The following is a 17,429-nucleotide window of genomic DNA, read 5'->3' on the forward strand; positions in this document are numbered from 1 at the left end:
ACGTTAATAAAATGTCAGTACATAAACTAATCAAAATACTTAAAATAGTATTTAAAAAAACAGACTAACAAAAGTAATACATTTTCACATTACATCAGAGGTTTCACCAAATAGGTTTTTGTAGTAATCTAAAATGTTGTTGCTTTTTTTGTTATTTATGAGTGAGTGAGGAAAACGTTGAATTAAAGTCAAACAAGAAAAAAAGACTGAAAGTGGGGTGTGAACCTCATAATGTTTTGTTTGTGGATAAAGAATTTCCCCTTTAAAATAATAATAAAAAACAACAACATAATTAAAATAGTTAATATCTGTATAATCATAACAGCCAGTTATATCTTTAAGGGTGATATTACAAGTATTAAAAACATGACAACTTAAATTATCGCATTTTATTTTCATGCCACAAACTAGCTTGCGTGGTGTCGTCATTTCCGCTCACGTTGACTTCAACTTGCATCATTTCTTGTCTCTCTTGGCAGCCGGGGGCAGAAAACATGTGAGTATATCCATTCAAACTCAATATTCACAACTTAAAGGCTTCGTTACAGCCACACTTCGCTGTGCATCTGATAGTAAATGTGTCTGTTTAAACGTCGCCTTTGACAAACTTTGCTGTCCGTTTAGCTTCAAGCTAACTAATTTAAGCGTTGACCGGCTAGCTTAGCCTGCTAGCTAACAACAAGGAGGCGTCATTCTTGTGAACTTCTGCTGTGAAAAACTGAGTTATTTGACGTGATTAACCAGTCAGGGAAACGTTTCTGCGGCTGCATGTTGAACCTCGAAATAAAATATTGGACCAGGCCTCAGTTTAGTACATGAAATGTTAAAAGAAGCGCCTGTTCTGTTGTTAAACTGACGAGCACTGACAGGTTTGACAAGTCAGCTATTAATAAGATTCAGAGGGAGGTTTCGTCAAAGGTAGGCACATTTTTATATCCACACATAATGTTGGTTTAAATTACTAACTTTTATTTTTTAATTATTTTAAGTTGACTGATGTTGCTTACTTTATGTTTGCGTATTAACTTTGTTTGCCCTTTTGTTCAATTTTCTTGATTACATGGCTTTTGTATATGTTTAATATGCTTATTGAGGTGGGGTTCCTCATAAGTTTCTCAATGTCACCTGCACAACCTGGTCTTCTTTTGTTGTTGTATTTCTGTTTTCGACAAATATTGGTTGTTGAGGGTTGATACCAATACTGATTATTTGTGCTTAATGCAACAGATAACCAATATTTGGTCATATGCATTTACAATCAAAATGAAAAGATTTTTGTCGAAATTTAGAATTTGGATATAATAAACTCTAAAACAAAATATTTTTTAAATGCATTTAGCAAATATTACTCAAAACTGAAACTTTAAAAAATCTTCTACAGCAAGTTCCCTGCAACAAGTTCAGTGAAAAATTAAATATGGCATGAATGAATAAAAACAGCTCCCTGAGGTTTTACAAAATAAAGCTCCTCCATGTTGACACTTTCTTTGCACATATTGCAGACTAACTTCTCTGGTGTTGGTTGAGTATAATATACACAAAGTTTCATTAATTAATTTTATGGCTGCTCTAATATTAAAATGCTTATACAGATAACTGGCAAAATGCTAAATATCGGCCCAATAATCGACCAGGCGGACAGTCTGTCTACCCCTAATATCAATAGAGTTTTAAATTTCATATTTATATAAGCTCATGTTATATGTGAATTGTTAGTTTGTCTATTTCCTATGTATTTTTTTAAGTTGTTTATTTCTTTTACTCCTCAATTTGGTAATGTCTTTTCCTGTATATATATCTACAAATTATTTTTTATAGGTAGTATAAGGAAAATGTTATTAACAATACACTTTTCTTTTTCTCAAATAACTTGTCCCAATTGTTAGGTAGCATTGTGGGACAATGAATGTGTGTTGAAAGTTAGATTTACTCAATCTTGGTTCATTTGTTTAAATTATGGCTAATCATTGATAGTTTATTGGATTATACTTTATTAAAATCTCAGCCCTAAATGGGGAACAATAAAATATTTATCATGTAATCTTCATGACACATACTGTGAGATTTATTTCAGTGTCTGCCTGCTCCACATGTTTATTGAGTTACATTATTGTTTTCTGTGTTTTGGCAGACATCATGGTGGAGCCAGTACCGGAGTCCATCAACTTTCCCTCCGAGGAGGAAAAGATCCTGAAGTTGTGGCAACAGAAGGACTGCTTCCAGGAGTGTCTCAAACAGTCCAAAAACAGGCCCAAGTAAATCCAACTGTCTATTGTTTATAGTTATTAATTTACTGTGTTAAACAGCCGTCGAAGCCTAAGATGAAGTTAGTGTTTTGTTAAACTTTAACTCAAGCCAGTGGTCTAAATTTTCTTAGTTTGAAATACATTTATCTCTGTATAAAATTTGAAAAACAAAAAAAAAATACTTTTAACCTAGTCATCAAGCTGGTAATAAATAACTATGCTTTTTGTATTATTTAAGCAAATGGTTTTTTAAAAATATTTTTGAATAAATTATTAAATAGTTTTGAACAGAAACATATTCACCTTGCTGCATCATGTAGTGCTGGCAGCGAATAAGCACTGTTTAAAGGGATCGTTATTCCAGCTGTTGCGCTGCCAAGTCACGCACTTGCATATCCTGATTAACCAGTTATTTTTAGACTCCATTGAATACTTTCATAATTTTATCTTCTTGAGTATCAGTACTTTCCATCGTATGAAAACATGTAGAAAGAAACACTGGGGCATTAATGTCAGTTTAATAAGTTTATAGGAATCTTCTCAGGTGATAATTCTCAGTAAGCACAAAAATTAAATGTTAAAGCTACAGTTGGTAACTTTTATGATCTTTTTTTGGGTCATATTTTCTGAAACTGTCTCTAAATTTTGAAAGAAGAGCAGAAGACTGTTGGGCGGTGCTTGGTACGCTGTTTAATTGTTTACAACATGACTGCTGGGTCACAAACCTTATTTTGCAGCTAAACTGTAAACTAAAATATGTTACTGAAAACATTTGAGGTGAGAAATATGCAATGCTATGACAGATCTCAAGTTTTGTTAAAATTATTGGGGCAACTCCTTGTATTACACTTGATTTTCTCTAAATATGAGACATTAATTCTGTAAGCTAAGAATGAGAAGGTGAAAGCTTTTGATGCTTTCAGTGAAGTAGACTGCAGAGATGAGAGATTTAACAGATTTTTGTTTTGACTTTGTTTTTGATAAAGCAAGCAGAAAAAATCCTGTGTAACTGGGCAGTTTTATTGTCTCGTTGTCTTACATGCTTGATTGAGAGGAACCGGTCATCTTGTCTTATCATGACATAGCTAACATTTTTTTAATCAGTGAGAAAACACTATCAAGCCTGATGACCAGATCTTTAAAATTATTTTCCCATCAATTTCCTAACCAGGTACACCTTCTACGATGGCCCTCCTTTTGCCACGGGTCTACCCCACTATGGGCACATCCTGGCTGGCACCATCAAGGACATCGTTACTCGCTTCGCCCACCAGAGTGGCTTCCATGTGGACCGGCGCTTTGGCTGGGATTGTCACGGCCTGCCTGTGGTAAGAGTCTGTCATCCTGAATATTGTTAAAATCACATTGTATGGATTTTTTTTTTGTATATTTACATGTACATCCGGTGGTTATGTATTTGTCTCGCGTTGCTTTGTGTGTTTTTTTTGTAGGAGTATGAGATTGATAAGACTTTGGGGATCAAAGGGCCCGAAGATGTGGCCAAGATGGGCATCGCTGAGTACAACAAGCAGTGCAGGAACATTGTCATGAGATACGCCAGCGAGTGGGAGGTGAGCATACAGGAAAGAACAGTATGTGAGAGAACTGTGTGGAATCATACTTGAGAGGCCAGTTTGGTTTTTTATTTCATTTGGCAAACAAATGAAAAAACACATCTTTGAATGAACAGTGCATTGAACCTGCTCTGTGACATGCTGACGGTTTTAATATTATAGGATTTATATGTTCCTTGTTGAAGACTGACCGAAATAATAGTACTTTATAACAAGTTTCCCTGCAGAATTGTAGCATGTGATCGTTTCTGGGTTTTTTGATTTGCTAAATGAATGTTTTTTTGGTTTTTTTTATTCCTAGAACTCAGTGAAGCGAATGGGAAGGTGGATTGACTTCAAAAATGACTACAAGACTCTCTACCCATGGTTCATGGAGACTGTCTGGTATGAATGTTAGATTTACTATATACAAGTTTAGCCTTAAAGATACATGATTTGTATTTCACTTGTATACAAGGAATAAAAGGTAGACCCCTTTTGATATACTTATATCAGCAAATCATTTTCATCAGAGATTTCTTTTGATTTATTTTTTTTCCCACTTAATCATTTCTTAAATTATTTAATTTCGGTCTTTTTCAGCTTATGCCCCATTTCCCCTTGTTTTTGAAATTGGCCCAGTATTGAGCAAAAAGGCTGTTAAACAAGGTGCGATTTAACCACAGTAAAAAGATGAACCAAGACGGAAGGCTTTAGCATGTGTCATTTGTTTCTGTCAACTTTGAATGAAGTCTGTTTTACGATGATAAAATTAAAATAAAAAGTTAAAATTAAACATTAAATTGAGTCTGGTGGGTTTTGGCCGTAGCAATTTTGGGAGGTTTTTGAATTAACAAAAAGGATCTTACTCTTATACTAAAAGGTCTTCCTTTCCATAAGGTATCAGATGCTTAGAATAATAATACGAGCCTATCGGAGACAACAGCAGCACTTTTAATGGGCGGAAATCAATGGTGCTAACATGCCCCGAGTGGTTGCATTACAGCTGGCAGCAATAAAACAGGCTGCATAGCCTGTTCTCCCTCAACAGTGGACTAATTTTAAGCATTATTGTTACCATTAGTCACAAAGACACAAAAAATGGGAGCATAGGGTCAATTTTTAAATACCAAAGTTACCCTTTAACTTATTTTCCAGAAGGAAATCTGTTTTTTTGCCATGCTTTAAACACAAAGGTAACAGGAGTACAAAGATGAGAATGAATAATCTCAGTGTACTTAGAGTGTAATACTTAAAGCAATATATAATAAAAAAATGCAATACAAAACAGACTTAGTCCAAGTCTTGAGTCTGTTCCTTTGTGTGTAGTTTTTCTCTGTTGTTTTCCTCTTTTAAGTTTTTTCATGTATCCTCTATCCCTTCAGGTGGGTGTTCAAACAGCTGTACGATAAGGGTCTGGTTTATAGAGGTGTCAAAGTCATGCCTTTCTCCACTGCCTGCAACACCCCCCTGTCCAACTTTGAGTCCCACCAAAACTACAAGGTTGGCACAAATTACAACTCGACCTCCCACCTCAACTGGTCTAATTCAGCACCAGTAACAGCATTTAATGTTTGAATGAAAACACTGAATTGACTTAATCTCTGTTTTATTTTTGTCTCCAGGATGTTCAAGATCCATCTGTGATTGTCAACTTCCCGATAGTTGGCAATGAGGATGTGGCTTTGATCGCCTGGACGACCACACCATGGACACTGCCGAGCAACCTGGCCCTCTGTGTTAACCCTGAGTTCTTGTATGTCAAGGTCAAAGGTGAGCGATGAAACTCCACACATAAGTTGTTGTTTTCTGACGTGTTCCTCGAGCTGTTTCACCATTATACACAATTAATTTAAGTTTTTTTTGAGCTTTGAATGGCTTCTCCATTTTGTTCATGAATTTGATTAGGTGCAAAAGTGTTTCCAAATATTTTTACTGAGCCAAATATGATCATACATGAGTATATTGTTATGTCAATGCTCATTTCCATTTATATAAAATAATTATAACATTATATTTTTCTTTTGAGAAAAAGAGAGAGGAATTTTAAAAGAATACATAATTTAAAAAAAAAATGTAATCTAAATTGACAAAAATAAAATGAATGTATATACTGAAAAAGAGACGTAAAATGAATCTAAATTTACAAATAAAAACATAATCAAGATAAGGGGGTCTAGGAACATTGATTTCCTACCTTTATCTCCTCCCTTAGTCTTCTTTTTCTTCCTGAACCTCTTCTGTTTCCTTGTCCATTCCTCTCACTTATTAAACTCATTAATTAAAATGAAACGTAATTTAGGATTAAACTCAGTAAATTCTTTGTCATTAAGACATGCAGTATGTTATCCTTTCCAAATGCGATGTGCTGGTTAGATCATGTAACTACATTTTATATTCAGGATCTATCGTTTCTTTTCCTGCCATGCATTTTTTTACATGAGGTGATAGGAGGGTATTTTTTTAGGCTGTGGTGAGTCTTTTCAATTCTTCAGAGAAAGTAAGAACAGTAATAATAAAGGTTCTATTTCTAGAGGAGTATTAATAATTTCTCAGATGTTGTTGATGATGTCAGACCAAAAATATTCAACCTTTGGGCATATTACAAAACTATGAAAAAGAGTTACCTCTGTGGAATGACATTTGATACATTTTGGATTTTTTGCTGTGTATTTTTACATCAGTAATAGAGCCTGTAGTAATTTAAATTGGGTAAGCCAGTGTTTGGTGTTTTGAGCATTTGCATATGTGCTCAAGACTGCCCACATGTTATCTGCTGTTTCAGTAACTATTTTTTTGCCAGCTGGCTTTAAAACTTTTAGAAGATGGAGAGGTTATTGATAGCAAGGTGTAGGGATCTTCCTAATGATTTATTTTCTTAGACAAGTTAGACAGGTTTACACTGAGACTGGTCGATTAGTTTAAAGATAAGCTAACAGAAGAAAAATGTGCACAACTTGATTTATAACGTTAAACCTTGTCTAAGAAAATATTGTGTTTAAGAGCCATTTCGAAAAGCTAATCACATTTTTCAGTAACAAATTATATTTTGAAGGCCACTGAAACATGTGGCACTTTTCATCATACCTTATGAACACTGCACGACAACTCCATAAATAAAAGTTAGCAAATAACATATATTTACTAAGTAATTAATGTACCGCGTCATCTCTATACGATTTCATTTATTGAATCTTAAGAGCACACGTGTGTGTGTAAAAGGGAGGAGAGGGAGAGCTGTTGATGATCAGTGTGTTAGTGTCGCATGCTGATTTAAATCCCTCCCGTTTTCTTGTGGGTATTTTAGAATAGGTTACAGGTTATCTCAGGTTATCTGAAGTTTAACTGACTAGTAATTCTGGTTCTGTGTAGCAACATTTGTTCCACTAGCCAACTAATAGCATTCATTTGTTGTAGGATGATGGTAGAAAAGTGTCTAGATATGATGATGTATGACGATTTTGTCACTTTTTTTGTGTGAACACACTACATACTTAAAAAACCTGCGTAGGATTGTTGTGTGGTATGAAATTGGGCGACAGCTTAGGGTTTTGAAAATCAGTGCTTGGTCCCCCGTGCCAATAGAAACCCCCCTGATGTGCTGAATAGGACTGAATGCCTCTCTGCAGGGTTTGTTGGTCTGAAGTGTTTTGTCCAAACAGAATCTGCTCTTCGTGTTAACCTTGTCGTCAGGATACTTTCAGGTTACTGTTAAGAAACATCATTATTTTGTTGCTGTTGTCTGTACTTTCTTCAAGTCATTGTAGGGGAAAAAGGAAATATCTGCTCAAATATCCAGACCACAAACATGTTTGTGTTGTGGGTTACATGAATTACAAGGACTGATAGTTTTGTTGAACGATGTTACTTAAATGCTGCAGCCTGAGGCCGAAGTTTTCTGACTGAAAATCTTGTTTCCCTCGTGGGTTGAGTATTCTGGACCACAGTATCAGCTGATGGGTGTTTTTATTCAGAGAGAACAAACAAAAACAAATTAACAGAGGAGGAGTGCCGCCTTGGCAAATTTGCACCCAGAGGAAGGGATTTTGTACCATAATGTGTTGGTGGAGTTTTTAGCCTCTGGCTAAGTGTTAGCTGATGAAATAAGAGGGTTTTTTCATTGTATGACAGGAGACTCGATGTGACTGCAACTTTGTTGTTATCTACAACTAAGCCGACGCTTCACATTTAAGAGCAGTAAATTGATGCTGAGGCATAAGTGATATTCATATAGGCTCATTAAAAACATTATTTGTCCTGTAAGTACATGTAGACTCACCCACATAAAATGTCCCTCTCAGATTTAAACAAAAGACAAATGTAGTTGTGTATCAACTTTGCTAATGGCTGCTACATACAAGTTGCTCCAATAAGTGTTTTTGCAACTTTGAGTAGTAGCTGCAAAATCCAAAATCTATGAGTTTGTTAAGGCACAAACATTGGTAAAAGCAATAATAGAACAGCTGGAACAGTCTGGTGATAAAATTACATCACTTCACTGTAATGCAGCCAGTAGGTGGGTTTCCATTAACCCTGAAATTGCGCAAATTGATATTTCAAGTATAAAATATGCCTAATGGAAACACTTAAATTTTGAAAAAACTCCTAATTATTGCAAAAAAAGTATTTACGCTTGCATGAGGTAGTATTTCAAGTGATTCGAAAAATCCATAATTTTCAAAACTGCAATGGAAACACTTTTTTTTTGCTTTAATATGTTGCATGATGCCATGGCTTTGCCTTTTGTTGGCCAGAACTGGCTCCCTCAGACATGATGCAGCAAGTGCTACAAGAGGTGTGGATCTTCAGCATAGTGTGGGGTCCTCATAGACAGTGTCCTAGTGTTTCATTTTCAGTAGTCATGTAAACAGATTGGTAGCAACATTGTCTTTTTTGGAGAAAGGGCAAAAGACTAAATATTCTGTGCATGGAAAAAGAAAGTGAGCCAGCACGCACAGCACCAGGACCCTGAAACTGAAGCAGATTTATTTATTTTATTTTATTGTATTTCATATGGACAATGTGAATTAACATAGCACAACTTCCGCCTGATACAAACAAGCTGTAACTGATGTTTTACATATTGAGATTATAGTTTTTTCTAGTTTCCAACTCCTGTCTGTAATTAGGCTTTTACTAAAGAACAGAAGGAAAAAAGAGAAGTATCTAGGTCACAAATAATAACATGCATACAATAACAGTAATGGTAAAAAAAAAAGTACAAAAGGTAAACATTTACGTCAAGATTACATAGAATTACAACATACAGTCGCAGTGAAAAAACAGGCAAAGAAGACACAAATATCAGTGTTACATACAGTTACAACAATTTTGCTTCAGCCATCTGTTAACACTTTTGTTAAAAATCTGAATACCTTGTGTTAATTTTATTTTGGTTGGTAGTGTGTTCCACATTTTAGAGCCTTTTATGAGCCTTTTTTAAAAAGGCTGACTGCCCTAAGGAGGTCTTGCTTCGTGCCAGTTTACACTTGCTGCTTGCTGTGCCCCCGGTGTTGCCACCACTGTTTTGCCTGCTGATACATTTGCATGAAATATCCAGTGCTAAATTGTGAAGGCATTTAAAAATCAGTTTGAAGGATGAGAATTGAAAGAAAATGATCGAAACTGAGCAAATGGTACTGCCTCAGTATGTAGCTAAATGTAACTCAACCATCATTAATTTCATTATTTACCCCTGTGCTTTTTATACTGACATGTCAAAATATCCTCAGTGGAAAAAGGCCTATCACTTTAACATAAACTGACAGTTTTGTCCCTGTGCAGGTCATCTACATTTGTGTGTGTCTCAGACCTGACAAATGTAGATGAACCTCAAATCAGGTCAATTAAAAAAAGTGTTGTCCTTGTTCAAATATAAAAAAGAAAATACTCCAGAGAGGTGGCTAGTGTTTTTCTGTTACCCTCCTGATGTAGTTTTTGGTTCCCTGAGAGAGAATCTGGTGTTTTTTTTAAAAGGATGACCTAGATTCATGCCAGTGTGTCAGTGTGTATATGATCCTGCAGGGGGCACTGTTGAAGCACAGTCTGTCCCCCTCACTGCACTGCCTGCGCTGTGCTGCATGGGAGACCGCCTTGGAATACCAATGAATGTTTTTTTATTTTTTTTATATCAGCTCAGTCTCTCTTTTTATCTCCCGTCCTCTCTCTCGCTCCATCTTCATCCAAATCCCCCCCCCCCCTCATTTTCTTATCACTCCCTTTGCCTCCACATGCACCTGTTTTTGTCCTTCGCTGTTCTTATTTTCTGTCTCTTTTCGTGTCTGTCTCTTCTCCTTTGCTGCCTTTGTTGCTGTTTGAGTTGAGGGCTGTCAGCAGCGGCAGGTCTGAGCTGTGCAGTCATTTGTCACACCAGTGAAGAGAAGAAACATCTTTTATTGATGCTGCCCCCTTCTCTCTCTCTGTGTGTCTCACTGTCACTGGCCATTTTTGGTTTTTGCCCTCCTCACAACTGTTGTCCCTAATGTTCTCCACCTTTTATTCGTCCTAAAGTCCTCATTTGGCCAGTTTTCCAGGAGGTTCAGTAACCCAAAATGTCAGGCAGTCATCCTAAATAAGGTGGTGTTTGTGTGTGTTTCAGTCAGCCCTGTTCTTGGTTGATTGGTTGCAGCCACATGATGCGGTCCTTTGCTGACCTTGACATCACGGCTCACTGTATAATTATGAAGCAGGAGTTGACATAGATGTTTAGCAGACTTGAATGTATCACATCTATTCGATACCTGGATTTGAACCATGTCTGATGAGGTGCAGTTTATTATACATGAAATTCAGTTCAATAAACATAAATCATTCTGCAGGGGCTATTTAGATGGCAGGCTTTAAAAAGGGACCAGAGCTCCCCTAAAAAAAACCTCATTTTTCATCATATTGATCAGTATCTTTAGTCTCACCTCATTACATTCACTGTGAGCTTTGAAAGCTGCACCGAAAAGGAAAAAAAGGGAAAATATAAAATCATCTGCTGAGACTTTAATGTGAATGTTGTGACTTTCTTCAAAACATTTTTGTTTTTGTCTTCATTTGTCATGTAATAAAGACTTTTTTTTTTTACATGAGAAATCTTGACATTGAATAATGCTCTCTGTTGTTGTTGCCTTTTTGTTTAATGCCACAGATGGTACAACACGGAAGGTCCAGTACACTTCTTTGAGTCAATCAGTCTTTCAGTAAATCAGTCAGTCAATCAGACTTCATTTATTTTTAAGATTATTTTTTGGGCTTTTTTTCATTGTGTGTTAGGGGGAGAGAGAGGATGACATGCAGCGAAGGCCTGAGGTTGGAATCGAACCCACGGCTGCTGTGGCAAGGACATAGCTTTTATACATGGGGTGCCATCTCTACCAGCTGAGCTACTGTGCGCCCCTATCAGACTTACAAAAAAACAAATAAATGTATAGCACCTTTCAGAACAATTAATGAATGCACTTCAAAGTGCTTTACAAGCCATTTTTGTTAAAAATAATGAGATGATCATAAAATAAAACAGAATAAATCATACTGATTGACCATAAAATTTGATGAGAGAAAAATAAACAAATGATAAGAAAATAACCATAAATAAATAATAAATTATAAAATTATAAAATACTAAATAAAAGCTAGACTAAATAGGTTCTAAGTAAGAATGGGCATTTTAAGTAATTTCCATATTACAGTACTTGCATTAAATAATTGTAGAGCTCAAAGAATAGAAATGTAAATTGGGCAACAACAGAAAAACAAGTACATGCATTTATTGAACAACCAGGCTTCAATTAGCCTATTAAACCATGTATTAAATTTGTCTTAATTTGTTGCTTGTACGCCTTTTTGTAATGACATAAGATGTGTTCTTGTTTAATGTGCGCCTCCATGTAACAGCAGCAAAGGATGTTATGCATTGAGCCTTAGGTCAATGAGAGGTCTGGATTTACTCAATGACTCGATCTGGCAGTTAAGTGTGAAAAATTAACAAACACACTAATAAAGTTTTTGTGTTCATCTCTCAGATAACACCACAGAGAAGACCTACATCATGATGGAGGCCAGACTGGGAGCTCTGTTCAAATCTGAGAGCGAGTACACTCTCCTGGACAAGTAAGTACACAGGACGCTGTAATCCCCAAAAACAAACGTGTAGAGTGCAAGTGACTAATATGTGAAAGACACAGTAATATGAAAAATACATTCTTGAAGTTCTAATCTCATGTCCTTGTATAAATTGTTCATTTATTTCTTGCTACAAGCTAAATATATGTCAAAAAGATAGATTTGAGTGTTTTTGTATCATAATCCCTCTTTTTGATGATTCATCTTGATCTCGGAGGTGTTTAAAAATGCATCTAATCAAACCCCCGCCCATCATGCAAAACTGCACTTGACCGTTAGCCAGTGGGTAGCGAGCAGAGAAATATCATAGCAGGTGGTGTGTGTTTGGGTCAGTAAGTTAAAACTAAATGTGCTTGAGGTCTAATTTATTAATTTAACCCCTTAACCCCCAGCCTGTAAGGTGCCAAAGTAAAACAGTCCTTTGCTGATCCACTGGGGGAATTGGTTCCCCAAAATTACTTGAAATTATTGAACCGCAGAGCCCGGTCCTGTTTCATTATTGGCAACATGAAACTGCTGTTTGTTTTCATCAGTGCAGCTTTTTTCACTGATGCATTGGCAATCTGAGCACTGATGATTTGATGAGGTCTTTTAGCTGCCTCATGTCGCTTTAAAACACATCAAGACTGATTGTCAGCCTTCTGTTATTGCTGACAAATGCTGCTAATTTGCATTAAAGCCAATATGACTGACCTTTGTAATAGTGTTTTAAGTGTTTATGGCTCTAGATCATCTTAGTAAGTGGCGTTGTTAGGAATGACGCAGAGTGAAGAAAACCTATTACCCGAAGCACGGAGAAACTAAATTCTCCTTAATGTTCGTCTATGCGCATAATATGGAGATGGATGGAGCCCTATGTCCGCACTCGGGGGCAGTGTAGCGTACTTCAGACAAGATACTATAACTGAAGGAGACAACAAAAACAGTTTTAAAAAACGGCATAACGGAACAAATCTGTTAAAAAAAAAAAAAACAACTCTTTGTCCACATGTTGCAGTGTTTTTAATGGCCTCACAGACCACCACCATCTACATGCTTCCTCCGTTGAAAAATACATTTTTACAGTTTTACATTCCTCGATCTTGGCCATGTTGTTGAGTGAAACTTTTCTATCTATTGGCTGCATTTATGTTATTGTAAAGGAGGCTTGCAAGTATGAGGGCAGTGACTTTTACAGTGTTTTCAATGATTATAATGAGCCCTCATACCACCACGTTCTAACTGGAGGCGAGTGTCGGATATCGCGCTGCATCACGTTGCATCGTATGCTCTCTGTCCACACTGCATACATTTAAATGGAACTCTGTCGCTTCATGTAAACAAACCGCTTAGAGATCAACGGTGCACTCAGAGCATACTCAGAGACATAACCACTGAAAAGATGTGTGAGCACTTATTTCCCCATCATCTATAGTCACAACAGCACTATTGAGGGTAACTTCGAGAAATCATTGTTGTAGCTTCCACTTTACAGCATACTGTCATCTCCACTTTCTAATACAAGTTAACTTGCTAGCATCCCACAACATTTTCCAATATTTACACAAACATTCAGCTCCCTTGTGTTCTCCCTGCAGCCAGAAGCCATCTTTATTGTAGCGACGCCCACATTCCCATCATGTCCCGTGCTGGACTGAGTCATGTTTAGTTTGCAGTTGAGTTTGCTGTTTTATGTTCCAAAATGCAAAATCTCTTTCTGTTAGTGTTTCTAATGTATCTGTTCAGATCATGGTAGCTTATGCTGTTTTTTGGGGGGCGGTTTTAGTGTATTGTTTACACCATTAGTGAATTGTCTGTCATACTTCATGACTCTAAAATGCCATCCTCAGCACCAGAGCTTCTGCTTGAATAAGAGATCATACCTCTTAAAAAGCATTTAACTTAGGTGTCCACATGTGAAGCCCTATTATTTGCAGTGCTGTCAACGTGTGCGACAGGAATAAAATAGAAAAGGGGCATGCGAAAAAACTGCTGCTCAAAACGGCGCACCGCATTGCACTGTATCATGTTGTGTAATGTTGTTCACTGTCGGGCAGCCCCATTGGAAACAACTTAATCAAACAGATTTAATCACTGACACTCGCTCACGTTGCATCTAGCTAGGACACAGTGTTCGCTCTTCTAAAATCCATGTAAATGCATGTGCATCTTAACAGAAAAACAACTTATGTAATATATAATATTTGATTGATTCTAAACTGTAGCATCTTTTTAGGACCGCAGTAGAGTAGAAGAAATATTAGTGAGGAAATAAAATGAAAATGAATTACAGACTTGAAATGTGTTTTGTGTATTTTTAGATTTCCGGGCAAGACTCTGAAGGGGAAAAAATACAAGCCCCTTTTCCCGTACTTTGCCAAGGTTAGTAGTTTGTGTTCCTCTTCGTGGCTGTTCTACAGGTTTATGTATTGTTTGTCACAAATGAAGACAGACACAATGTCTCACTTTAATTACCTGTCTGACAACAAATTGTCATCTCACTTTACCATCTTAAATCTGTCTCTTAATCTTTCTCTATATATCACTACTTGTGGCTGTTTCTTTTGTTTCCATACCACTCAACCCTCCGTGATGCAATTCTCCTCATCCGTGTTTCACTTCAGTGTGGGGAGAGAGGAGCGTTCCAGGTGGTGATGGATAACTACGTCAAGGAGGAGGAAGGTACCGGAGTGGTCCACCAGGCACCGTACTTTGGAGCTGTAAGTGTGGTCTTTCACTGTTTTTCAGCTTTTGCATTTTTTTAATCAAGAGATTTATAATTGTTGTTTATACAGTTGAAAGTAAAAGGAAGAAAAAAAAAATTAGCTTGCGCGTCATGAATGTCTTTGTGACCACAGAAACCTAAAAATATTCAATTTAAACTGATTAAAAAAAATAAATAAATAAAATAAATGTGGCATCAGGAAATAAAAGCCCTCTGCAGTATAATACTATAATAATAAATAAAGTTAAAGTTAAAGATATAAATAAAAGTCCCCCGAAATAAATAAATAAATGTAAAATTATTAATAAAAGTCCCCTGAAATAAATAAATGTAAATTATAAAAACGTCCCCTGAAATATATAAATATAACATTATAAATAAAAGTCCCCTTAAATTAATAAAACAGTCCTTTTGAAAAATGTCCTTTTTTATTTTTATTATAAAAACGACAGATGTAGGGAATTGGCACCTATTGGCAAGTGTTTAAAAAACATTGTGATGCATTTCCTGACTGATCAGAAAGTAATGAATAATGGATGATGTACTTTGACAGTTCATCATAGTCTAAGGTTTTAGCCCAGTAGTCTAGACTCTCGACCAAGACTAACAGAGTGCAATAATCAAACAGTGCACTGTGGTGGCTGAGTGTTCTGTGTGCAGCCCTTGCAGTTGATCCTGCTCCCTTCTGTCACTGTCACAGAGCTCAAACCTGCCTCCTGTCAGGCTTACCCTCCTCCTTTTTAATTATAGTGTACTCCACTTCCTCGAGTGATTTGGAATGAAGTTCAGAAATGCTCTTCTGAAATGTTGCTTCTAGTGAGCTTGTTTATCCAATCCTGCAGATGCTCATATGGAGCAAACTCTAGAGGAAAAGGTTCACTTTTTGTCAAGTGTAACAAGTCATTTGGCAGTTTTCCTGCCGTTCAGTGTTTAAAAAGTTTAGTCTTTCATGTCTGTCTAGAAGCATTGCCTTTACCGACACAACTCAGTTCAATTATTTTCTGTTCCTGTATTTGCTGCTTTTCTGAATTTGCAGAGGGTTTCATGTTGTAGTTGTTAAAGTGGTTAACATGTTTTCCTCATTTGTGCTGCTTTGAGTGCCTTCAGCCATGGCAGGTGTAGCTCCTGTGTAGCAGAGTTAACACATGCAAGCATATATGACATTAACATATTATAACTTTACAAGAGGACTTAACCTGTAAATATAACTGTGGTCCATTATAGAATAGAATATAGGAAAGAATCTATCTTTATTGTTCACAAGAGTGGAAATTTGTTTTTGGCCCACCAGACACAGGAAACAAGCACAATAAAAAGCAGATAAGCGAGTAGAAAACAAACATATAGATAAGATTATTAGAAACAGTTAACACATAAAATTGTTCATAGCAGTCACTTTGAGTTAATGAAGTTAGTGAAATACTTATTTAAAGGAATACTTACACGATTTCCAACCTGCTTTCTATCTAACGATGTGGGTAGTATATTTAGATAAACTGTGGTAAACTTCCCTCCATGTAGCCAGTACCTAGATATCCCCCAATGGATTTTTGCTGGCTCTTGGGCTATTGCTCGAAAAACAGGCTGGACTAACATATTTGTTTTTTTTACCACCTGTGCCGCCACCACAGGCACAAAATTGTATAGAGCTGCATGCTGGTGGTTGTAGGTTTTCTACCTATTGATCAAAAGCATAATTTTCTCTGTTTTCTCTGGTTATATATGAAAAATTTCCAAACTCTTTGCCTCTGTCTACTGCAAAGACATATTAGTTTTATGTGAGGACTCTTTTTATCGGTGAAATACTTGTTCACCTGTAATTTCTATGTTGTTAAGAAATGCACAAGATAAATGCAAGATAATTGTATGAAATATTGTGATTGATTTATTGTATTGATTTTTATTTGAAACATGTAAAACAAACAAAGCAAAACAGATAAAAACAAAACAAAATAGTAATGGGTGATGATCAGTACAGAACTCAAAAAATAGACTCTAACAACCAACAAAAACAAATTCTTACATGTTCAAAAAGGCAAAAGTACCCCATCTCAGTTAATTCATGAACTTCATCAACTAACACGAGTTTATATTTCTTTCAAATGCTACAGTATCAATGTATTCCCACAGTCTCAAGGCCAATGTTGTAGTGCTATCAGAGGTATTGGGTCATTGCTAATAGGTTAGATGCCCTTGTCAAGGGCAGATGGATGCCCCTGTGGCTATAGCCAGCTGTGGATACATACTCAGTCTTAGCTTCCTCTTCTGCCCTCTCTGCCTTTTTTGACTGCAGCTCAGTCCCCACAGGGCTGTTAACTAAACCCTTCACATCAACATCCCACATACATTTTACTTTCCAAGGTTTGATTTTTATTTGATTTGTTAACAGTTTTGTTATTTAGTGATCACATTCATATTGATTTGTTGATGGAAATCTCAAACACAAACACATTTCCTCTGAAGATATACAGTGTGAGGAAATGTGCTGTAAATACATTTTTCAAATTTTATGTTGTCATGACTGGATGTGAAGTGACCCTGTGAGCCATCCATCTTGGATCTTCTTGACAGGGTGTTTGAATACAAAATACATTTACAGCTGGACAGTACTCAGATCTTTCATGCATAGCTGCCACATACCAGTAGTGCTTCTTTCAACACTGCAAAAAGTATCCAGCTCAACAAGGAATTTAATAAGCAGTCATAACATTTCTTAAAACTAGTGAAGCTGGCTGCCAAAGAGGTTAGATAATTATTTTCATATGATTCGGGTTTCCACACACATCATTGCACTCTGTATGAGAAAGCTGGTTTATT

General features: G+C 36.4%; 1 protein-coding gene across 2 annotated transcripts in view; it reads left to right on the forward strand.

Annotated features, from left to right (window-relative positions):
- The first annotated feature begins 411 nt into the window (after nucleotides 1–411).
- The window catches only part of iars1 (isoleucyl-tRNA synthetase 1), a 73,318-nt gene continuing 56,300 nt past the window's right edge, over nucleotides 412–17,429 (forward strand). Inside the window, exons 1-10 of one of the 2 annotated variants that reach the window (XM_042506187.2) lie at nucleotides 412–496; nucleotides 2,132–2,255; nucleotides 3,418–3,574; nucleotides 3,698–3,817; nucleotides 4,122–4,204; nucleotides 5,185–5,302; nucleotides 5,425–5,572; nucleotides 11,809–11,896; nucleotides 14,209–14,269; nucleotides 14,512–14,607. In XM_042506187.2, coding sequence (XP_042362121.2) covers nucleotides 2,137–2,255; nucleotides 3,418–3,574; nucleotides 3,698–3,817; nucleotides 4,122–4,204; nucleotides 5,185–5,302; nucleotides 5,425–5,572; nucleotides 11,809–11,896; nucleotides 14,209–14,269; nucleotides 14,512–14,607 — 990 coding nt within the window. In that variant the 5' untranslated portion in view covers nucleotides 412–496; nucleotides 2,132–2,136. Of the gene's footprint in view, nucleotides 497–548; nucleotides 919–2,131; nucleotides 2,256–3,417; nucleotides 3,575–3,697; nucleotides 3,818–4,121; nucleotides 4,205–5,184; nucleotides 5,303–5,424; nucleotides 5,573–11,808; nucleotides 11,897–14,208; nucleotides 14,270–14,511; nucleotides 14,608–17,429 lie in introns of those variants that run through there. The other variant, XM_042506179.2, reaches the window with a different exon arrangement.

Source organism: Plectropomus leopardus, chromosome 2 (assembly GCF_026936395.1).
Source record: "Plectropomus leopardus strain MGB_pleo_1.0 chromosome 2, ASM2693639v1, whole genome shotgun sequence".
NCBI lineage: Eukaryota > Metazoa > Chordata > Actinopteri > Perciformes > Serranidae > Plectropomus > Plectropomus leopardus.